This window comes from Malaya genurostris, chromosome 3 (genome assembly GCF_030247185.1).
Source record: "Malaya genurostris strain Urasoe2022 chromosome 3, Malgen_1.1, whole genome shotgun sequence".
Lineage (NCBI taxonomy): Eukaryota > Metazoa > Arthropoda > Insecta > Diptera > Culicidae > Malaya > Malaya genurostris.
The window spans coordinates 179,257,053-179,282,169 of record NC_080572.1 but is presented as its reverse complement, the minus strand read 5'-3'; the positions used below and the strand labels follow the sequence as shown (position 1 = coordinate 179,282,169).

Sequence of the window (25,117 nt, the reverse complement as noted above, 5' to 3'; positions counted from 1 at the left end):
AGTGATTATGCGTAATAATGTTTTACGTGGAACAGTGAAGTGAGTTTCGAATGTTACACTATAATTGTACATGTCAAATGATGTTTTTTGTATCTTTTTTTTGTATCTTCCAACCTTCCGAGCTACGCCGTCCGGTGTACTACTTGTATTCGGTTTTTGTTTTCCGAGTGCTCAAAGTTTTCAGTGAGAGAGTCGATTTCGTGAAGCCGAATGAAGAAAACAGTTAGAAGAAAAATTGTCAAAAAGAAGTTTATGTTTCGTTTATGTCGTTTTCTCCAATACAACATCGTATTTATACCTGCCAATATAGAAAAGACAACTGCGACTGAAATTTTTTTCGGTAGTAGTGTGCCATCTAGTGGCTAGTAGTCATTACGGTATTAACGTTTTTTCGGCGACAGTGCGCCATATAATTGCAGAAGCCAATTCAACCGTTTATGTTGGTTGAAAACAACGTTTTATTTCTCAAATTCAACTAAAAAATCAGTTGAATGGAAATGAAGTGTGCCTTAGCTAAGAAATGACAGCACGTTTAATTGGTGAAATCAACTAAAAAATAGCCATTTCAACAAATATTTTATTATTATTAAGGGAATTAAGATTTAAAAATCTAAATTAGCAAAAGGAAGATTTTTTTAGTTGCCTCAAAAAATAACTAACTAAAATCAGAACATTAACTAATTTTTTCGCCAAAATGCTGATTTCGGTCTTTTCCGTGTAGCATCCATGTCAAACTTCAAATGAAAAAAGTCATTATTATTTGAGATACGCATACGCATTTTCGTGAGGCGCCAAAGTGATTTTTTTTAGGGGTGGTGATTTAGAATTGCAACAAACGTCGAGAATTAGTGTCATCTAGAAAATTTTTTTTTTAAATCGACTTTGTGGGACTTAGAAAAAATATCAAATTTTTTCTAAGTCCCAGAAAGTTTATTTTTTCAAAACAATTTTGTTTTTGAGATGACACTAAATTTCGATGTTTCATGCAGTTTTATAAGTTTCGGCATCAGAAAAAATTTTCGATTTTGGAAATTTCATGGTGCTTTTTCAAGATCGAAAATTGTCAAACCTTTACCACCGGGCAGCACCCCTTACGCATGTCCGATTTCGCTCAAATTTTGCATGAAGGCTTTTTTCGATGTGCTTAAACTTTTGAGCACTAGAACTTAACAAAAATAGAGGTGATCCAAAAATTTTGGCACCCTTGTATATAAGAGCAGTAAAAATACAACGTTTTTTGTCGGTTACGTCACTTATACAATCATATCTACTGAACCAAAAGTCACAACCATTTGATCATTGAACTTGATCAACTGAGCCGATTTGAGTCGAATGGTATATAACACTATGGGTCTCCGATGCTCCGTTCGAAAGTCGGTTTTTCCAGCAATTCTAATACCTTTCTATAGAGAAAGGCAAAAAGTTGCATACTTTCAAAATAATGGGAATTTCTGAAAATCATGGCATATTTATATTTTATTTTTATCAAATTGAACTGCTTAATGCAAAAACTCGGCAGTTCAATTTGAATCACTAAACAGACGTAAATTTTCTGCTGTTTGCAGAACACTTTTGTTTTGCACCGAAATGCCGTGTCTAAACTAACGTGTCGAACGAAAACGGATTTTCGACTTCAACTGACCGATTCAGGTTTAGTTATTCAAGGGTTAGCCTAATTTTGTGCTTAGGGCACATAACCGTTTTGAAAATAAATGGGGAAATTGTTTTTGTGATGATTTTTTTTAAGTTTATTAGAAAAAACCTGTTTTAATCCACCTAATGGTGTAATGGTGCCTTTCTCATATCTCACATATTCTCATATATAAATGTGTGGTATTCTTCGAAATAATTTTCTTTGATTCTTAAAAAAACAAAAAGGTTTGTTCATAAACTAGTGTAACCTACAGAGTGAAACAGTACTCAGGTCGGTTAGGCCATTTTTGAGGAAACGAAAAGAGTTACTTACGAAACCGGAATCTGGGAGTTCGGTAGTTCGGAAGTTGGTTCGAGAAAAGTGACTTCCATTTTTGAATCTATGACTACAATCTTCGGTCATTCATCGAAAACCCAAAAACAAGCAAAGCCACATCAATGTCTGCCCGTCTACTGAAAATGACTACCAATTGGATTTCTGACAACCACCGGGTAGATTTGGAAGATCAGAGGTAAACTGGTTTCTATTTGAACATGTGCATTTTCGAGTATAGAAAGTGTCAAACTCAATAGTGTCAATTTGAAAAAATGTTCAAATTGATATTTCGAATCAAAATTGTCTGGTGAGATGCTTTGTACCGTTGAATATATTAACAGTCAGGAACTGTAGCTTTCATTTATTAGCTTCATTTTTGCCATGATGCCACAATTCCACGATAGTGATTTATTCCAGTTAGCTATTGTTAACTAGGTTGAGTATGTGCCAGCATAAAAATTCCCAAACCCTTCAACGAATTTACATTTTCGGATGATATATTATTGTGTTTCCAAACAATTCCCGTTTCCTTACATCCGATTATCGAAAAATAAATACACAATGTAAATTGCCCTCCATAGCAGCCCGCGTGGAGTTTCATTGAACAGCTGAACAAAACAATTCATGAAATTCGAATGATCGCTCATCCCACGCACCGTACGGTTTATTGAACAAAACCATAAATGGACGAAAAAACGATAAGCACAGGAAAAGGAAGGAGGCAAAAAAAAAACCAACCAACCAACCAACGAACGAATGTACGTTTTGTCATAGAATATTTTCCTGAAACTGGTGATGAATTACAACAGCATCAAAATTGCATCGCCCTCGGCCACCGGCTCGGGTTCGGGCTATCGCTTACCAACCGTGTGAGTGGACTTGTGAACATCCATTTTTAAAACTGTGGAAGTGCGATGACAGTAGTTGTTGATTGCCACGTGGGGAACAAAAACGATCGGTGCAATTGTGTGTCGTCGCGTAACAGAAGCGGGAAAAATGAACGAGCAGTTCTCTCAGTAGACGGAAGGAGGAGAGGGAGCAAAAAACAAAACGAAACTCTGAATGATACTGGCAATGTCTGGTGGGGGGAGATGGCACTGCAGAAATAAGGGCTCGGTAAATCGGTGAAAAATCCAATTTCATCGACTGAATAATTCAGCTCGAGCGAACGTGGCCGTCTCTAATGGTAACACGATCGCTCTGGCGAATCGGAAGCTTGTTCCTGATAAAGGAGGAAACGCTTCAGCGAATCAGTGCGACTGTCAGTCAGTCACGGGATGACCGCTCCGAGCTGTGTATGATGTGACAAGCGAGATGGAATCTGGAAAATAGGGAATTAAACGATGCATTTCTCGCAGGCATTGAGTGGCATGTTGGACGGGATTAGATGGATGCAATGTGAATTGAAAGCGGATTTTATTTTCGAATCACCATTGTTATCATAGGAATTACGGAACATACTGTAGTACGTATGATCACTGCCAAAAGCGATTTAATGAAAGTTTAAAATCTACCTATGGATCTTTTCCTATAGCTCGCATTTTTTTTGGAGAGCATGTTTCAAAAGATTGGAATTAATTTATGCTAACCTGTGGAATGAATGGAAACTGATTGCATAAGTGCGATAACCGGGTAAAATCTGCCTCCACATTAAAAAGAACTCGGATCGAAGATAGATTTTCTCGTAAATTTTGCCCTGTTGAAGGATGGGGCGGTTGCGAAAATAAACGTTGTTTTATTTAATTTTTGCGGAAGTTGCACCACCGAAACAGTACTAAAACAATCATGAATCTTTCAAGAAATCAGCGGCAGCTTCCCTATTTTTGAAATATGTATTTCTTGCAACAAAAAATATTGCAAACAAATTGAAATATTTACGTGCACTTTCGTATTTTGCACTGCTGTGAGTGATTTAATGAAAAATTAATAGTTCACCGAAGCATTACACTGCATCATTTTTACAGTTTTAAAGAATGTGTACGGACACAGTGTATTCAATTTTACCTTAAAATATGTGAAACAGAGTTGTACCGTTACCTTTGTAATACCTTCCATTTGATTAAAAAATTTATGATAATTTGTATATCCTAAATCAAAATGCGTTCTAATTTTGGAATTTTTGATCCCTATTTCCGGTATTTTTAGAATGAGTTTCAGTTTTCTCCCATGTGGCGTCCATGACAGTCGACAAGAAAAAAACTGCCTTCGACCGGGATGAAAGAAACAATCAACAATACATTGTGTGAACAATAGAATGGTTTCAAAATTAGTGAACCTAACAAACAATAGAGATCCCCGCCAATACGGAAAATACCGTCGTTGTTGATTTCGAACGAGTTCGCTTTAGACGTTCGGTACAAGAAATTGAAACCTTGTTAAAGAAACAAACACATCTAGAGTTGAAGCAGGTGCATTCACTACAGCTAGATAAGATGATTTGCGCAGTCCTCATTCAGTTCCATAGAAAGTGCAAAACAATTGGATGTGCTAGAGACAACAATAACATGCTGTTGGCGCGCACCACACTTTAATGATTACGTTGTGTCTAAATTGGTCAGAGATCTTACAGCCTGAGACGGCCTTCCTGATATTAGCTTGGGACAAAAACTTGGGGCAGCACAGAACACGTTCGATACATTAAGAGCAAATTCAGCAGCAAACGTATCCCCAACAAGCCGTTTTAGTTTTATTTATTTGACCAGTTCTTCTGTCAAATTTAAAACTGGTCTACGGTGCCGTTCTTTTTTTTGTATATTTGAAACACGAGTAAAACACTACTGGGGCTGCCAGTTTTTCTTGTTACAAAATTCAGATTTGAATTTTGTAGCTGACATAAATTATGCGTCTAGAACTAGAACACTACTGAATATGCCCTAAGCTATGGGACGGCTTTCATACAGATAGGGACACCGTAAGACACTTTGGACATGAAGCGAATAAATTGGTACGCGTTTATTTATAAAGAGACAGCCTAATTGACCAGACGAACTGAGCATTCTTCGCTTCAATCGAGTGATTCAGCAGTCAACTATAGTCCTATCCATGGCTTTTTCAGTCACTTCTCTCTAAGCAGCAATCAAGTGCACATTTTTTTGCATTCCCTTCACTATGTTTTAAAGAAAAAATATTCAAGTCATTTCTTATTTCATTGGTTAAAAACATAATATTGTAGTTAAAAAATAATAGCTGAACTTTTATTTAGGTTTTGTTAATTTTACTCAAAAATCTTTTCGCAATTATAAACTTTACTATTCGGGTCCATGGTAGAATGATGATTTTTAATTATCCATCAATTCACTAAATTGATAGGGACAAAGTTGTTTAGTGGTGGCTCTTTTATCTTGAAATCAAATAGCGATGGAACTTTTTTTTCAGTAGTTAATAAGTTCATCTGCGAAAATCCTTTCTCACATTTTCTCGTTGTATTTGCTATGGTATGCAGAGATGTCCATCTCCTCTGTGTGACGAAGAGCAAGTTTAATTTCTCCCCTTGCACTGACAACATCAACGAGAGCTCTTCCCCTTCACATATATACGAGTACACCACTGTTATAAAAAATGTGCACGCATCATGAGAGCGCGTGTTTATTTTCTTTCAACTCTAGCACTGGATCACATCAAATTGCTAGAGCAGAGCTCTGAAATTCTCTGAGGTAGATGAAGCAGTGTGTGGACTCTGGTTTACGGTTCGCATAAATGAAGCGTGGGGCACGCATATTCAGTAAAAGCGCAATTTGTCGTGAAAATTTAGTTTTTCCTTACTGCGAAAAAGATTGTCATATCAAGGTCATCGTTACCTTGCATAAATTTAAAAATTAAATCACATAAGTGTTCGCTCACTAGCACGCACCAGTGGTCACTTGGGCGTATTAAGGCGAGAGCGCGTTAGAGCGATTCATGTGAAGAGAATGTGTTTCACTCGCGCCACCTGCTTTAACCACAAGCACACACTCAAATTGTGACTATTCGACACTGAGAAGAAGTGCGCTTTCCTTTTTGTGTGATGTTCGCTTCTTGAATCCCCTGTGTAGACAAGAATCTTACACCAGCGTGTATCACTCTGATGGTATGGACAGTATTGATGAAGAGAGTTAAAATCAAATTCAAAGGTCTTATGGTCTCTTACGGAATTTCTGAAATTCATCCAGACCCGACATCCAGATCCTGAATCCCAAGATGATAAGTGTTGAAAAATTTCCAAGCAGTCAAATATGCGACGATTTAAAAATATAACGAAATATTCAAATCTGATTTTGAATCTCTTTCGAAATTCTGTTTAGTTGATGGCCAAACTCAACTACGATAAGTTTGATCAGCTTAAAAATGCCCAGATGAGTCACACTGATATTTTCGAAATTTTCTTTAGAGGCACTGTGTGCCTTCGCGTGCCTCCACAAAACAACCCTGGTATATTTTTACTCTCTGCTTTGCCGTCAGACGCTGATTTAAGATTTTGTTTTTGTCTCTTCTGCGGCCTAAAGACTGTCCCAGAAAGTATGGACGCAACCAAAAATTGCTGCCATTTCGCAATGGTTCAGAATCTGTCAATTTTTATGACTGTGTCCTGTTGTTTACACACTTCTCTAACCACTTGTGCAGTTGTTTATTCGTTTTCATTAGTTTGTTTCGAAATGCGTTGACTTTCGGCAGAAAAACGTCGAAAAATTGTGTACAAATGGCGCACAGAACGCGGACTGTCACTGAGAAAGAGAGCAAAAATGGAAGGAGTAAGTGAAAAAGCCGTGCGAAATGCAATCCGGAAGTTCAATGAACAGCGAAATATACATCAAGGAATGTTCACAAAAACGACTTCTACCCATGATTCGAAGCCACAAGGATCCAGTTGTCTTCTGGCCAGATCTTGCTTCTTGTCGCTACTCGAAATCAACGGTAGAATGGTATACTACCAAAAATGTCACTTTCGTCGCAAAAGACATGAATCCACCAAATTGCCCACAACTTCGACCAATTGAGGAATTTTGGGCAATCACGAAGGCACATCTTAGGAAACATGTCTCGGCAGCCGAAACCATTCAACAGTCCGAAAAAGATTGGAAAAAAGTGTCAAAACTTGTCGCCAAGAAGTCTGTATGGAATTCAATGAGGAACGTTCGCAAGAAGGTGCGCCAGCTAGTCTACAATGGCTAAGTAGAAAATGTTGAGAATAATATACTGTTGTTGTAGTCTAATATTATCAGTATATCGAATAAAATTTGAATATCTAACACTTGTGAATTATTTACAACGAAATCGAAGTGCGTCATTACTTTCTGGTACAGTCTTTATTATTTGTTTTCTATGCAAATTTGTTCGTTCTGATAGTCAGTTTCGGGTGCACTGAAAACTCCGTTTTCGATAGTATTTCTTGAAAGAGTTCCAGTTGTGCTATGATTCACCATCTATTTCGTGCTAGAACTCAAACGATGTGTGATAGATAAGAGTTTCTCGTATAGTTCGACTTGTTAGAGTATAGAATGCAGCAGTAGCTTGAAGGCAATGAACTAGCGGAGTAATTAAAAACACGTTGTTAAGTTTCTTCTGCTATACACTGCTAGCCACAGTATAGCAGTCTCAATACAGGTGGAAAATCAGAACAACTATCGTTGGCCGGAATGGCAAGCAACGGCGTACTTTTATCTGATGTTGTGTTCCATCAAATGCAGTGGCCAGGAAGCGCCACGAGGTGGTCAAGGAATGCAGTAGGAAACTTTTTCCTTTCTCTGATATGTGAAGCTAGGTGTGAAATATAAGAAACTTAATGTATAACCGTATAGAAAAAAGTTGCACGTCGCAATGAAAAAGTTCTCCCAACGTTCCACCGACGGACGGACGATCCGAAGGAGAACCAATGCGCTTCATTTGCTGGCGTGGTAAATTGATTTCACGTTTGCTAGGTGGCCGGTATTTCGTCTCCGCATCCCGTGATCCGGTCGGACAGGTCTGGACAGGGACCCGGCGGGGACAGGCGGAAATCGATTGCGAAACTGTCTGAGTTAATTTTACCGCTGGCCCTGGTGATGTTTGCTGCAGAGTTCCAGTACAAATGGGTTCAATTCATTTTACAAACTAGTTACAAAGTTTTTCACTGCCGTAACTGCACTGCACACTACTGAAGAAGAGCCATAAATTAACAAGTGTTTTGTTGGCAACTTTTGCTGCTGTTCATTTGTTCGAATTCGGTTGGAGTGAGTGCGAAATCAGTGTGCATCCCATGCATTGTAAATGGTGCAGCCAGGAGGAAGTTTTCAATCGAAAAGCTTTCGGGCCGTTCGTGTTTCCGCCTTCCCCGGAATGGATTGAAGAATTAAAACTCACCTGCCAATCGTCCGTAGCGCTGAAACATCCGCTCGACATCCGTTTTAGAGCACTGAAATGTGTTCAAGTTGCCGACAAACACTCGTGAGTTGACTGCCTGCGGATCCTGCGAATTGGTCTGATTGGATAGTTTTGACATCTTCATCCTGGCGGCGTAATCTGCAAATGGGTTGGTAAAAGAGAAAAGTATGAAAACAAAAATTAATAATTCTCCTCCAACAACAGCAACGGTAGAGGATTAAAGTCTTAGCAAACATTTTAAATGGAAACTTTTCCATTATCGATTGGAGTTTGATAACAAATAAAAAAAAAATGCAGAGAAAACAAAAAACCAGAGGGTGCGATGAACAAACATCTGTTTCGGTGCTATGAAACCACCGTCGTTTTGATTCCAGCGACTGCAGACAAGTGCAGCCAGACTACGGTGGGTTGAAAACTTTCCACGGAGACATTCCGGCAGCATTCCTGTTAAAGACTCGTTTTAAACAGTCGCAACTACAGTGGCAGTAGCAACTCGAGAAATAGTGTACCGGACGATATCAAGTCGAGTAAGTACGTGAACACGAAAACCAAACTCAACTGTGTCTGCGGCATTGCCTTCGGGCATGAAGCGACCGACCGACCAGAACTCAACGAATTAAAGTACGAACTAATTTATATTTATAGATTCTTGATGTTTCTCCCTGTGCTGCCGGGGTTTGGATCCAGACCAAACACCGACCAATGGACAAGGAATGCAGTTGCTGATGGGAGAAAGTAGCTTTTAATAGTTTTAATATTTCAATTTTCCGAACCGGAGCCCATCGCTTGGTTTTCCTTCTGAGGGCAATATTCATTCTCATGGACATTCATTTCAATTCTGCCAGTTTGTCTTGTAGGAACTCTTTCCTGGGGCCGCCATTTTTTTCCTTCCCACTTACTGGAAGAGTACTGCTCTCCTGTACTGCGACGGAGGAAGTTTGACCGTAAAAGTTCATGTAAACTTTAATACGGTTGAATTAGCTTACGAGCGAACTGTTGCTCGGTAAGATATTAGGATTGGGGGTGAGGAGTGAAATTCGAGCATGTCGTTTAAGTTACAGTTTGGAACTTTTCCCTAATATATGCACCGAATTCATGGCATTAGTTTGTCGTTTTACATTGTTTAATAAATGTGAGGCCAAAACAATGGTAAGCGTTCTGAGTATTGTCGTCAATCTCTTTCGAAAAGATTAATTCAAGAAATATTTGTAGCAGGTCATCGGACTTCACATAAAAAGAAAAGTCTTGACAGTACATTCCTTTTGAGGAATTTGACCTTTCTGATTCATTGATGCCTCCCCTTTTTTATTACTGTAGTCTGTTAACCCACTGTTCGTACTGTACCACGCTGCTGCATCCAAACTAAAATTCTATTACAATAGGCATGCGAAGTAGTATCGCGTTAAAAACTTTCGCCGAAATCTTCGCCGCTTGAGGTAGATAGAAATTCTATCTTTCTAAATTTTACTGTCTTCTTATTCGCGCTACTGTAGCACAAAAAAATGTAGCTCGCTACGGTAGAAAATTGTACATTAGTGCGATAGAAAAATGTACTTTACCGCGGTAGTTAACAGTGGTATCGAAGAACAGTAAGCGCAGTACATTGCTTATATTCTTCGCTATTTCAAAGATGATTTTCGCTTATTCAGAATGTTTATAAAATAGTATTGCTAATCTCATTTATTTAACCCCGGTTTTAAGCTTTTGATCGTTGCCAGGAGGTATTAATGGTTAGTTTTGCCAGAGGGTATTAATGAATTATTTTTCTCAAACAAAAAATGTTTTGAAGTTAAATTATTAAGTTGCAGAATTACTTATGTATTTCAAATAAAGACATTATGTAATCGTTGTGAGAATCAACTTTTGAATATAGACTCGTAGGGCCGAGAGTCTTATACCGTTTGAATCAGTTCACTTAGTTCGCACAGTGACTGTGTTCAATAAATTATTCATGTTTTCCGGACTTGTTAATTGATGGACAAGTAAACTCAATTCGACTTTACTGATTCCGGAAAGTAGTGGGCAAAATATATTTTTGAAATGGTTTGATCGATTCTCACTAACTTCGTATACAATTGAAAGACTAGTTCCGAAATGACATATTTATACGTGTAAAATAATTCAAACCGTGATATGAACAAAATAATAAAATCAATTAGTATTTCGATCGAAATAAATGAAAAACTCACTCGGAATGGAAATACTCGAAACTCTGCCTGTTAGAAGGTTTTGTTAGTTTAAGAACAAATTAACGGATTAATGGGTGCGATTCACAATAAAATATAATCAATAATAAAACACACTACTAAAGAAACAAATTAGAATAGTAACTTAAACCGCCATAGTTAGATTCATTATACTCTATTTGTACTACCGTCAATCATATGTATTAAAAAAAAGTTTTGTACTGTGTTATAACATGTAGATCATCCAAATTTATTTCCATTGGTATGATCGCTGTCTTGCTATCCTCGTCAGCTGATTGTTCATTTATATTATTTTTCCAAAGGTGTCTCATTAGAAAGAGAAATGTTGGTGCTTCGCATATCGCGTTCTCTCTGACAGCAACCTAAGGACCACCTGAAAAGTGTTGACTTATGACTACTACCGATTTTTACACTTTTCAATCTGTTACGCACTAAACACAGAATTGAGTCAAAACGGAAACCTTTATGATAATTGTTAGGTTAGGTTAAGTAGAGCTAACACCCACGCTATATCTGAGAAACGCTGGAATGGCGACTTATCCCACAGTGGGAAGTTTGGGCCACCCTCCTCTTATAAGAAAAAATCGGTAAAATATTGCTGACTTTCGAACAGCTCAACAATAAGATCAGTAAAAAGTATCATTTACCGATCGATCGGCAGAGCTGAGCTGAGACTCATTTCTTCATAATTTTATACTGAATTATTTATCACTCCATACTGAAGTTTGAGGACATTTACATAAAAATTGTAAATACATGAGATCGGTAGCTATTTTGGTCGGTTTGAATTAAAACCTGGTAAAATATCATCTTTGGTCCCACAAAATTGATTTATTTAAGTGTGCTCGAAAAAACATTAGCTTACTGCCTAAAACATGGAAAATATTCAGATATCGAAGACTATATCTTTCTGAAATCGTTATTAGATTTTCAATTTCAGTAAATTATGTAATTATCCGAAATTTAATTTTTTGCTGATGATGATCGCTAGAAAGCATATTAGCAAGTATTTTAGTAAAACAAAAGTTTACCATTTGTATTTTTTATCCTCATGTTTACCGGAATCAATTAAAATTCAACGCAGCTTTTATAGATTTTACGATGAATTATTCTTTTGCTTGGGATTCACTAAAAAAAATTTTTCTGGCGAAAAATGATTTCCACTTCGAGTCACTGAAACTCTAAACGTAGCGAAATACTTAACGATTTCTTTAAAGTCGACATTTGATTTTTCTAGTTGAGAAAGAGTTGTACAAGCAATTCTGATCGTTCAATAAAAATACATCTTTAAAAACAAACGACAAAAATACATCTTTAAAAATAAACGACAAAAGGTTCGAAGAGGAATTCAAATTTCTTCTTGTCCTTATTTGATTAAACCTAGCTACTACCTAGCCTAAATATATTGTATGCATGGCTAAATTACAGAAAAAGGCTTCTGTGCTTCCGTTGAAGAGATTTAAAAAAGTTCTTTGAAGAATCCCTTAGAAATGCATACGTTTGAAATAAATATATAACTAGAAATAAAAATTCAAGGAAAAAATGAAATTACCCGCTTCAGAAAACTTGATTTTTTTTCTGAGTAGGAACGGTACCTTCATTCATTTCAGCTCCGTATCTCAATAAGCTGAAATATGGTGCATTCGTAAAGATAATAACACCAGTATTATGCACAATTATGCCGTAATCTGATTTTTCAGAGCCGAAACAAAGATATTTCATCCGATTTTGTCATAATTTGTTGATTGGTAGTCGCGTAATCCTCAAAATAACGTGGTAGCTCCACAAATGAAATGATTATTAGTTCAATAACCCTATGTAAGATGAATGCATTTCTATAGCCATAAATTTTAATCTTTTAGTAGTCTGGATTATTCTAAACATAAAATATAGTCAACACAAAAATTTTACAAGATAGGCTCATGCAAATGAAATTCTTCATGTAAAAACAGGTCTTGATATCAGATAACAAATTGCATCGTTCAAAAAGATTAAAGAATAATATCAACGAATTCCTAGTTCAATAAAATATAATCAGTTGTTCAAATAGATAAATAGTTCGTCTTTACGCAAAAATAATACTTATGCATGTGAAAGATTAATTCAATCAACCTTTCACTACACATCTTCTGAGCAAACACCGTAAAGTACTGCGGTAGAACACATTTTCGTCAGCAGCTGTAAAGTACTTTTTCATCCGCAGTAGAGTACACTTTTGTCCGCAGTAGAATACTTTTTTTTCGTTGGCGGTAGGAAGCTACAGTACATTTTTGAAATCTACGGGAGTTTCAAGCAGCAGTACAAGGCCGTACCATCAAGAAACGGTAGAATGAAGTAGAGCAAAATTTGTTTCTACCTGTACCGTTCTGATCGTCACTGGTACGCTCTCTGCGGTAAAGGTACCATCAAGCAGTAGTAGCAGGCTGTAGAATTTTGAATGTGTAGAATGTACAAGGATAAATGTATTCTACCGCTACCGTTCGCATCTCTACAACAGACTTCGCAGTCGATTCTTAGCGTTCAAAATCATTGCATGGCTAGTACTACGATCCTACTGACACTAAAAAGAATTCTTCCAGGTCGGGGCTCGAACATACGACGACTGGCTTGTAAAACCTGCGCCCTTTGCACTGAACCGCCAACCCGGTCTAATCGGACTTCACATACTTCGATTGAAATACGACTTCACTCGCTGAGAAAAGAAATCGAACACATTTTGAAAAATAAGAAATTAAATAATTAAAAGTTACGTCGCTTTAATTATTGTATCAACAATTTTATTTTGAATCTAAACCACAGATGCCCATTTGATGTTAATTTGATTTGCGTCAATTGAAAAGTGAACTTGTTACAGATAAAATAGTTTTCAGGCGTTTTTCCAGTTTAAAATTCTATTTAGTGGTGTTCTTCGTAGAAGTAGCAGTTTTCAAAAGATTTAGAAATAAAATTTCATGCACTCAGATTTTTTATTAATTGTACTGTTTTAAGTAAAACGTACACTATTCTGTAACTTTTTGAATCAGTGTAATTCATTTGAAATCTCAATTCTTTACAATTCATGTCTAAATATTTCGTAAAAGGGTACTTCTAGGAGGGAGAACAGATTGAATAAATTTTCATATTCGAATGAAACGGTCTGGAGAAATAGACTTTCTCACAAAAAGTCACTTTTCTTACTTTGCATTTCAAATTCCAAATTTGATCTGGACTGTCTTTTGAAAAGTATAAAACTTTTTTCACCAATTTTTTTTTCAAAGAGTTTTAATCAAAAAATGACAAATTCTACAAAAAGATTCAAAAAATTTAAAGCCGGTTTACCGAAAGCCGCCATTTTCGATTTTAATGATTTGGTTTTAGAAGAATTAATTATGTTCCCGACTGACCGTTTATAAATGGTAAGATGGATAATTTTAAGAAAACCTGTTTTAATCCACATTGTGGTGTAATGATGTATTTCTCATTAACATTACATTAGAAATCGATGCCGGTTTCGATGGAGCTTTAGACAATCTATTTCCAGAGCCGGAACTCGGTGACCGTCACAATCGTAAAAAGTGCATGCGGTCATCAAATAGCCAGACCTACAAGTTCAAATAGTTAAAAAATCTTATTTGTAAATGTGTCGTAAATTTTATGTCGATTAAATATTTTGACCAATATATAATACGTTTAGCGAAAAAACTATTCAATTTATATGTTGATTATACAAAGACTTTGTTTGAATTGAAGCTGGTTGATTCACCTATAATGTACTATTTCGGTTGAGACAATTAAACGAAAACCTCTGCTCCTGTTATTACTGTATAAAAAATTCAGGTTAAATTTGTAGTAATACTTTTCAAGCAGTATAATTAAACATGCTTTGTGATTGTATTTTTATGTTTATTATTAGTATCAATATATGCATTAATTATGGTTTCGGCTTTAGCGGTCTGTTAAATAAGAACGGCTGTTATATACTGCCCGACGTTTCGACCACTGGTTATGGTCTTTTTCAAGGGAAATATCTTATCGTTCCTCGTCTAAAAATCGTATGCCCACGAACGGTTGTTTACATAATAACAAAAGTGCAACAAAAGTGCAACAAAAGTGACGAAAGAAGCTTTGTTATTATGTAAACAACCGTTCGTGGGCATACGATTTTTAGACGAGGAACGATAAGATATTTCCCTTGAAAAAGACCATAACCAGTGGTCGAAACGTCGGGCAGTATATAACAGCCGTTCTTATTTAACAGACCGCTAAAGCCGAAACCATAATTAATGCAAATATTTGTACGGTCGTACTAATCATCTTTCAGTATCAATATACACCCAAACCTCCGTTTACGAACACTTTTTATACGTAACCTCTTTTTACGTATCTCTTTTTACGAACCAAATCCCAAATAACGTAAACTTTTTTTACGAACCAACTTCGTAAAAAGAGGTTTTTGCATCCGATGAAAACAATTTCCGGCTCCATGGAAATTACTACAATATGGGTATTTTCGGAACGGGATTGATGAGTAGATGACGGAAAACGATGTTTAAGGTGGTTCGGAAATCCAAGATGGCGACTTCCGGTTTATCGATATTCCTTGAAAGCCCTACAATATGGGTATTTTCGGAACGGGATTGATGAGTAGATGACGGAAAACGATGTTTAAGGTGGTTCGGAAATCCAAGATGGCGACTTCCGGTTTATCGATATTCTTTAAAAGCCCTTACAATATGGGTATTTTCGGAACGGCATTGATGAGTAGGTGACGGAAAACGATGTTTAAGGTGGTTCGGAAATCCAAGATGGCGACTTCCGGTTTATCGATATTCTTTAAAAGCCCTTACAATATGGGTATTTTCGGAACGGCATTGATGAGTAGATGACGGAAAACGATGTTTAAGGTGGTTCGGAAATCCAAGATGGCGACTTCCGGTTTATCGATATTCTTTAAAAGCCCTTACAATATGGGTATTTTCGGAACGGCATTGATGAGTAGGTGACGGAAAACGATGTTTAAGGTGGTTCGGAAATCCAAGATGGCGACTTCCGGTTTATCGATATTCCTTAAAAGCCCTTACAATATGGGTATTTTCGGAACGGCATTGATGAGTAGGTGACCTAAAACGATGTTTAAGGTGGTTCGGAAATCCAAGATGGCGACTTCCGGTTTATCGATATTCCTCAAAAACCCTTACAATGTGGGTATTTTTGTCAAGCTTAAACTATTAAGGTAATTCAAAACTAATTTGAATGGTATTTAGGTATTTTTTTACAAATCCGGCTATAATTCAGATCAGCCATAGATATTGTACTACTGTTCCAAAAATGTAGGCGCCTACTCATCAATCCCGTTCCAAAAATACCCATATTGTAAGGGTTTTCAAGGAATATCGACAAACCGGAAGTCGCCATCTTGGATTTCCGAACCACCTTAAACATCGTTTTCCGTCACCTACTCATCAATCCCGTTCCGAAAATACTCATATTGTAAGGGTTTTTAAGGAATATCGATAAACCGGAAGCCGCCATCTTGGATTTCCGAACCACCTTAAACATCGTTTTCTGTCATCTACTCATCAATTCCGTTCCGAAAATACCCATATTGTAATGGTTTTTAAGCAATATCGATAAACCGGAAGTCGCCATCTTGGATTTTCGAGCCACCTCAAACATCGTTTTCCGTCATCTACTCATCAATCCCATTCCAAAAATACCCATATTGTAAGGGTTTTTAAGCAATATCGATAAACCGGAAGTCGCCATCTTGGATTTCCGAGCTACCTTAAACATCGTTTTCCGTCATCTACTTATCAATCCTGTTCCGAAAATACCCATATTGTAAGGGTTTTTAAGGAATATCGATAAACCGGAAACCGCCATCTTGGATTTCCGAACCACCTTAAACATCGTTTTCCGTCATGTACTCTTCAATCCCGTTCCGAAAATACCCACATTGTAAGGGTTTTTAAGGAATATCGACAAACCGGAAGTCGCCATCTTGGATTTCCGAACCACCTTAAACATCGTTTTCCGTCATCTACTCTACAATCCCGTTCCGAAAAAACCCACATTGTAAGGGTTTTTGAGGAATATCGACAAACCGGAAGTCGCCATCTTGGATTTTGAACCGACCCCAAACATCATTTTCTTGCACCCACTTATCACATCCGTTCCAAAAATGGCCATGTGATTGGGGTTTCCACATTCATTACACAAAACTTTTTTTACGAAGTAAATTCCAAATAACGTAAACTTTTTTTACGAACCAAATCCCAAATAACGTAAACTTTTTTTACGAACCAAATCCCAAATAACGTAAACTTTTTTTACGAACTACCTCCATTTACGAACCCCCGTTTAGTTCGTAAATGGAGGTTTCGGTGTAATCATTTGTACTCACTGCCAATGAATTGGGTTGTGCTTTGAAAACGTTGTAAGTTTTCGTTCTCCCGAACACACAATGCGAAGCTGTGTGCCTCGTTCGCAAAAGCGGTGGTATTTCCTTCCGTGCTTGCTGGTACAGAACCAGCACGTACCGATGCGTATCGGTTTTACATCGTCATTTTGTATGGTGGTTTGTAAGTTTTGACACTTAGCGCCCTATAATTTCGATTTTAGTCCTAGATTTAAGGACGATTTACAATAAGATATCATGAAATGAAGGAATTGGGGTAAAATAGTCACCAGAACGTTTCTTGTGGCCAGTGTACACTCTTCCATTCGATTCTCCAGACATTTTTACATAAAATCAAGCTATTTAAGTAGATCGGACTCGATTTCTTTTCAAGTTGCTGAATAAATACTATAGAAAACCCTAAAACTGCTGGGCATTTGGGGTAAAACGAGCAGGATGACGATTCGTGCGATCGATAAAAATCATTCCATTGAATTTCTTGGATTTTTTTTACATAAGAAACACTTATATTTGTTGGCTTTTTCCATGATTCCCGTTTTAGTTGCGGATACACACATACGCACACACATATACACACACAGACATTTTGCGTACTCGAAGAACTGAGTCGAATGGTATGTGACACTCGGCCTTCCGGGCCTCGGTTCAAAAGTCGGTTTTCACAGTGATTGCTTAACCTTTCTATATGAGAAAGGCAAAACATGGACATAAATCAGTAGCTGCCAAGCCGTTCTTTTAATGCATATTGTTGCTTTAAGGAAATTTTTTACAAATAAATACTGCGTAATTTGATTATATTGCTAATTGTTCATGGCCTACTTTGACAAAAAAATATAACCCTAACCATACTTATGCATACTTGGCATACATTTTAACTTTTTTACCTATGATAAAACCTTGCACCGAAGCGAAATATGCAACTCTATGCAACAGATTGTTACAAAATTTATAGAAAAAAAATATGTCCAATACTATAGAAAAAAATCTAAGTGGAACTCGATGGAACTTTTTTTTATGCCTTTTCAAAGTTAGTTTTAGTTATTGAATTACGGCAACCCCCTTAAAGCTAGTTTTCTATTCATAACTTGTTTCGAGTTATTTTTTATGCATACTTTGTTTGAAATAATTGTAGAGAATATAAAATCCCATAATTTTGTAGATAGGTAGTTAGGTTTGTTTTTGTGCATAGGTTTGTGCTTTTCTGGAAAAGTAATACATCATTTTACCTTTTTTTACCTAAAAAGTCTCGTACCGAATCGAAATAAGCAAATTAATGCAGCAAACTTTTACAATACTTATAGGAAAATATATTCCTAATCCAATTTATTTTCGAATGAAAAGATTTTGAGTACTATTCGTGTGACTCATTTTCGCTATGGCCATGCTGAAACCATTAATGGTTACGAAACGGAGGGCGTCACGCGTCTGCTATTTCTGCAATTCACTTTTGCAGTGAGCGTCGCACGATCTCGTTTTAAACATGGAATCTCTTCGTAAAGGTTTGTACTTTTACGATACTTTTTCTTATTTTTTTTTAGAAAACATTTTTCCATTTTTAAATATGTGTTGAGCTTTTGATAATTTTTCGGATTTTCAATAATTAAAACTAACTTTGAAATGGCCTAAAAAAATGCATCGAGTTCCACTTAGATTTTTTCTAATATTGTGAATTGTCAAAATCGCAACAATTTGTTTAAGTTGCGACACAGAAAACTCGAACGATAGCGTTACTGATACTGATACTGATCGAATGCAATGCGACTAAGTGACATATTGTAATGATTTATTAGGTAACATTCATTACCTAATTGATGAATTAGATTGTGGAAAGTTTTGGGAAAAGTTACTTATTTCAATGCTATCTAAAACTTTGTAGTAGATACTTAGGCAATAAAGGTAGATTCTACGTAGATAAATAAAAACAAAATGTTTTTAAAATGAAGCGAATATATCTCAAAAAATATTTTTTTTACATTATTTATATCTTCAGAAAAAATACTTCAAATGTTTTTTTTATTCAATAATTTTTTGTGCAAAAAAAATATATTTATTTACTACCTCCTTAACAAAAATTGGGGTGTAACTTTCAAAAGAAGCGTTATATAATCTTGTAAAACTTCCTCGAAGACACGTTAGCTTTTAAAAATCAGTGAAAGTCAGTATAGACTTTTGACCGTCTTTTTCCTGTTTTGGATCACTGTGGCGCCGTGTGGAATCCGGCAGCAAAAAACAAACAACTTAGCCAACAATGGATCCACAGGGTTCCTGCTTCTATATCGTAAAAGGTGATAATTGCAACAGTTTCTTTTTTCCTACTCTCAATTACCAGATTTTTTCAATTTTTCAAACCTGGCAACCCTTTTTACTAATCTGTCACTTTATTTAATCAACAATTTTTGTTTTAATATCTAACCTTATCTATTGTTGTTCCTTATCTTGAAAAATTCTAATTTTCTAATTTAAAGTTTAAATTCTCGTCTTTCAAGACTTTCACTGGCATAAATCATATTTTCTTGTTTCTTCGGTAGAAACAACTTTGTGAACATAATTTGTACATTTTGTGAACATAATTTGTATGATAATACTGTTTGGCCCTTTTCAAAAATTTGTCTAGATCGAGAAACAATGTACACAAAGTGGCCTTTTATGGTAAAGTGTGTTACATGTCCAGAAAGTTTCATTGAACTTGACGCGAAATTATTCTTCTAAAAAAATCGAAGAAATTTTGTTTTCGGTTAATTTTTCATTGCTTGAGAAAGTATTCGACTTCTCAGTGTATATTTTTTAGAGTGGTCAATAGATTTCATAGAACCTTTTCTTCGATACCATGTTTGTACAATTAACATTTTCCGATCTACAACGATTAAAAGACAAGGGCGCAATTACTCAAGGATCTATTTGATTAAATGTTATACCTAAATATATCGAGAACGACTACTTCTAGCAGAAAAGTTACCATAAGTAAATTTATTACCTTTGATCAGTAAAAGCAGTTTTCCAACAATTTGAGGTATTTGGATACCTCATGGGTACCAGCTTGTGCTAAAGCGCATATGTCTTATTCTATTTCTTTTCCGTTTTTTGCCTTTCTCATTTAGAAAGGCTAAGCAATCACCACATGTATCATTCGATTCAGCTGGACGAATTGAGCAAATTTCAGTGTGTGAGTTTATACAAAGTTCCTGAAATTCATTTGGATCCGACTTCCGGTTTCGAAATTACAGGGTGATATGCATAAATACAATGTGAATAATGTTAGTAGTTGTTTCCGAAGATGACTCAACCGATTATTATTATCTTAGATTCAACTGAGAGGTCTTCAGATATCAAAAGAATATCCCGATTTTCATCTGGATCCAACTCGCGGTTCCGGAGATAGGGTGCTTAGAGTAAAAATATCAATTTCAAGGGTATTTGTTTTTTTTTTCATACCAGTAACCAGTAACCATGTGATGAGTAAACAGGTTAATTAATGTCTCTAGTTTGCAGATCAAGACAGTCTAGGACCTATATCAGATTTATAAAAAATCAAACACAAATTAACTGGTGCGATACTCATTAAAAATATCCAAGTCCGGCTTTCGGTTCAAACATTACCAGGTGATAAATTTTCAAAACACGTTTGTTGTCAATAAGACGGGGCTGACGAGAGATAGTTTTAACTCTCTCAGTGTTGGTTTCTCTGATCCGATGTGATTATCAAAATTGTATCAAAATTTTATATTGTATATAACACAAAACCTGTCTAATTTTTCAAATTCTATATGGATAGATGTGTATCTGATTATATCTAAGATTATTTTTGTGTAAAATAATATTGTAGTATCATTCATCTCCATTTAATGAGTGTATCGAAAAGTAGTTAGCAACATTCAAACTGTTATTACTCTGAAATGGCTTAACTTCGGAACTCCCTGAGAACATACAAGAAACAGAAGGTGCCGAAAAAGTCCCTGATACAGCAAGTTCAGGCCAAAACAAGAGCGCGAAAACTGTATAACCGGATTCTGCAGAATAAAGACGGATGCATCCTGATCGACGACGAAACCTACGCCAAGGAAGACTCTCGATCGCTGCCCGGACCGCAATATTATACGCAATCGGTGTACCAGGACCTGGACGACGCTGACACCACGGTGGCGATGGAAAAGTTTGGGCAGAAGGTGTTGGTCTGGCAAGCAATTTGTACCTGTGGTTTGTGGTCGTCAATTTTCTTCACGAAGGGCACAATTAACGCCAAGGTGTACGAGGAAGAATGTTTGAAGAAGAGAATGCTGCCACTGTACAGAAAGAATAATGCTCCCCCTCTTTTCTGGTCGGATTTAGCTTCAGCCCACTACGCCAACTCTACAGTGGTTGTCAAAAAATTATGTACAATTCATGGAAAAGGACATCAACCCACCGAACTGCCCGGATCTTCGGCCAATTGAAAGGTATTGGGCAATTGTCAAGCGGCACTTTCGGAAGGAAGGTACAGTACAAAACATGCAGGAGTTCAAAAAAAAAGTGGACAGCTGCCACCAGGAAAGTCACAAAAGTAACTGTGCAGAATTTAATGAAGAATGTCAAGTCCAAAGCGCGAGCGTTTCACAGAAACTAGGATTTTCTTCGATATAATCAGTGAAATGCATAAAAATGTAATTTTTCTACAATATATCGAAAACTGATGTCAAAATATGTTTTTTTTTTCGCTTTTTTATTCAATAATCAATGTTGCTCTCGATACACTCCTTACTTTTTCTTTCTGTAAGAGAAAAGAAATTTTAATTTATCCTAATTCTACCTTTATCGACAAATCAAATTTTAATACAATTTTCTCTGAGGGAAAAAAGTAGTAAGACTGTTGAATTATGTTTCGCGCAGAAACCTTAGGTTGATGTCAGACTGAACGCGGAATGTGAACCGAAGCGAAGCGATTCATTGCGATGTGCTGTTGTTGTGTTCGCAGCGCATTCACTCTGACAGCTTTGTGTTTTTTTTAAAGATATTTTTTATTCAGGCCTATTTGCGTACAAGCTTTACGTGGCCGATTGAGCCGATTTTTTAAATAATTTTTTTTTTTTGAGTTGGATCTCGTTGTCACCCTTTTTCTAGGGGCAGAGGAGCTTCCATTTCCCTCCTGCGAGGATTGAGGGGCACTTCGTTCGTGGTTCGTCTCGTCTTCCATTGCTTTGCTTTGATTAAATGTAACTAGCTCAAACGCGCGTCCAGATGCTTCGCGTGACGCTTTCACTCTGACAGCAGACTTATTCGTCGAATTTTTTTTTTCTAGGTTGGTATAACTGTCAGTCAGTGTTGGTGATTGCCGAAAATTTGACAGAAGCTGCTATATTGCTATCTATATTGTATACAACATTTTCAATCCGGTAGAAGATGCTACAAGAACTCGTTTCTCTCAATGCATGAACCGTGAGAGAATTTTGCCACATTTCTTCGCTCCACTTCATACTCTGAGTGTTTCACGCTCTTAAAAAATATACAATCTGATAATGATCGTTGCTGTGTGGAATTTACCAAAAGAGAATCGCAAGTTGACAATTATCGCAGAAAATCGAATCGATGACTCGACTTGATGATTCTCATACTAGGTTGCAATATTTCAAAACTCTTGTGTGGAGCATTCACAGACATTTCCATAGACACAACTTATACAAAGGTTATATGCACATAGTTAGAATAAGCGGCAATAGTAAAATGATTCTATCGCAATTATCAACTGCCTGTATAGAATCGGATCGCGAAACGAGAATAAGCGAACGTTTGTTGCTTCAGAGAGGATCCCCACAGCAGCGTACTAACCTTTGATTCTCAGAAATGTCATCGAGAGAAATTCGCTCTCGCACTGGTGTCTATTCTATGTTAAATGAGCCATGCCTGGTTTTTGTTGTTGCGATGATATCCGTCTCTCTTTGATGGCACTGATTCAATCGTGTGAAGAGTTGCCAGTGAGTGTTTTTTGATACGATAAAAGCCATCCTTGTTGTCAACGACATGTGCGCAAGTGTTACGTCGAAATTTTCATTAGTGTTTAGTATACGGCTGTCTTTCTGAAGTATTATTTAACAAAGAAATTCCATTAAATTTTGTGTGCGGATCATTTTCTGGATCCAAACGTTCAGCATTCGGTGATAATTGCATGTTGCGAGCAAGTGCTTTTGATTGGTACAAGTTGTTCAAAGAGGGTCGAGAACGCGTTTATGACGAACCACGTTCAGGACGACCATCAACATCAACTGATAATGAACACGCCAATAAAAATCAAGGAATTGGTGCACTCCGAATTCTTTTCGACCGGCCAAACTGTCGAAGAGGAATACCGTTTTGAATCAATTGAAGACATCAAAAACGAATCGCTACGCGCGTTGAAGGCTAAAAAACGTTAGCACAAGTGTATTGTGGTAGGGGGGATTAATTTCAAAGGACGAAATAGATTTAGAAAAATAAATTTTGAAAGTATGAACAAAGTTTTACTATGTTTTGCCGACAGGAGTACCTAGAATTATTAATAATAATTTCAGCCACTTTTTACGAATTTAAACTTATGCCTTTTTTGGTATAAATATCAAAAAGAAATACAATTGTATTATAATTCAGATATGGTATTCGCACTAGAGACATGAATAATTCATTTAATACTTGTCATGTTGAACAGCGAGACATATGTATCTGACTTCATCAGAACTGTCGTTCTATTGCGAGAAAAGCAAGTAAGCGTGACGAGTTTTTCTCCTTGATTCTAGATAATCATAATGTTAATAATGTTCATAATCTATTGATATTTGTTGACAGTTGCAAAGACATTGCCAGCCTATAAACTATTTCGCGAATCATTTTAGAATTTACGATTCGTCGGTCACGAGGAATAATTCTTTATAATTCATAAGAACCTCATTGTACAACTTCCGGGCAAGTGATCACTAAATTTTTAGCTGCTTAGTGGAAAGAAAGTCCCTCTCCTGACACTGAATCCGTTCGATTCTTAGTTCCACTACGAGACTTGCTGTGATTCTTCCGTTCGATAGTATGCCGGTCATGGAAATGCTTGAAAATTCTCGATTTGGCCAATTTCAAAGACTTCGTGATTTGTGATCCTGAACACGTCAGATTTTCGAAGTAGGTGTTTAAAATGAATGTTTGGTTTTCGGTATCCATCAAGTATGACATCTTTGGAACTAAATGAATCGTGATGAGATTTTCAGGACCGCAAGAAGAAATATTTCCAATCAAAACACTCCAGATCTGACTCCTCTGAGCACTAGAGTAAAATAAACAGTATTTGCATATATAAAATTACTCAAGATTTATCATGATTAAAAAATATAAATCAATCCTTCAAAACCGCATTATTGATGTTTTCATGATGGTTTACAGAAAATAAACATTTGTAATTTTCAAACAGTACCTAGTTTCGGGAAGTGTGCCCCAATTCAGTAGTAACTCTACTTAAATCGAACCTAATGTCATCACTTCTCTTCGTTTTCGGTGGAAATGTTAATTTCCATCGTGTTGTCACCGCTGCCGTAACATATTTCGGCCGGGTGACACAAATTAAAAGCCACTCAATAACGAGCGACCGACTGAACGAACGAACGAACGAACGGCAACAGGTCCCCCGTGGAGTTACGCCCTCACAGACGGATGAAATGGTATTAAACAGCGTGTCGCGTACAGGAGGAAGCATCAAAAGAATTTGCCTAATTCTCGTTGCTTACCGGCATCCTCACCAGGTATCGCATTAATTAAAAGCAAAACATCGCATCCGCACTGGACGGAACGAGCGAAATAGCAACGATCACCTGGACCAGGTACGGGCAGTCGGTGGATGGATGGACGGATGGATAGATGCAGTGCTCGGAAGAGATTCGCTAAAGATGATTATATTTAGACGGAAAGCGCACAAAAAAGAGTGCTGACGAAGCTGTGTCAAGTCTGATGTGATGCTGGTTGCCTTTCGAGAAGCGATGGACTGCTAAGATAATGAGCTAGAAAAAAAGCGGTGGAATAAAGATCTGTCATAAAAGTCCCGGCTATGAAGGTCCTCCAGACTGGGTCGTTCTGGGAAGTGAAAACTGAGCCACTCGGAAAAGAAGTACTGAAGCGGAGTGAAAAAAAGTAAACTTAATGTATTATGCGAGTTATCGTGACATGCAAGGTTTTCTATTTTGAATGAATTTTGAAGCAGGAAAACAAGGATGTTGGCATTTAATG

The 25,117-nt window shown here is 36.8% G+C and overlaps 1 protein-coding gene across 1 annotated transcript in view; it reads right to left on the bottom strand.

Annotated features, from left to right (window-relative positions):
• Positions 1 to 25,117, bottom strand: part of LOC131439273 (uncharacterized) — a 270,667-nt gene that overhangs the window by 127,817 nt on the left and 117,733 nt on the right. The window contains exon 2 of the mRNA XM_058610087.1: positions 8,285 to 8,443. Coding sequence (XP_058466070.1) covers positions 8,285 to 8,429 — 145 coding nt within the window. The 5' untranslated portion in view covers positions 8,430 to 8,443. The remainder of the gene's footprint in view (positions 1 to 8,284; positions 8,444 to 25,117) is intronic.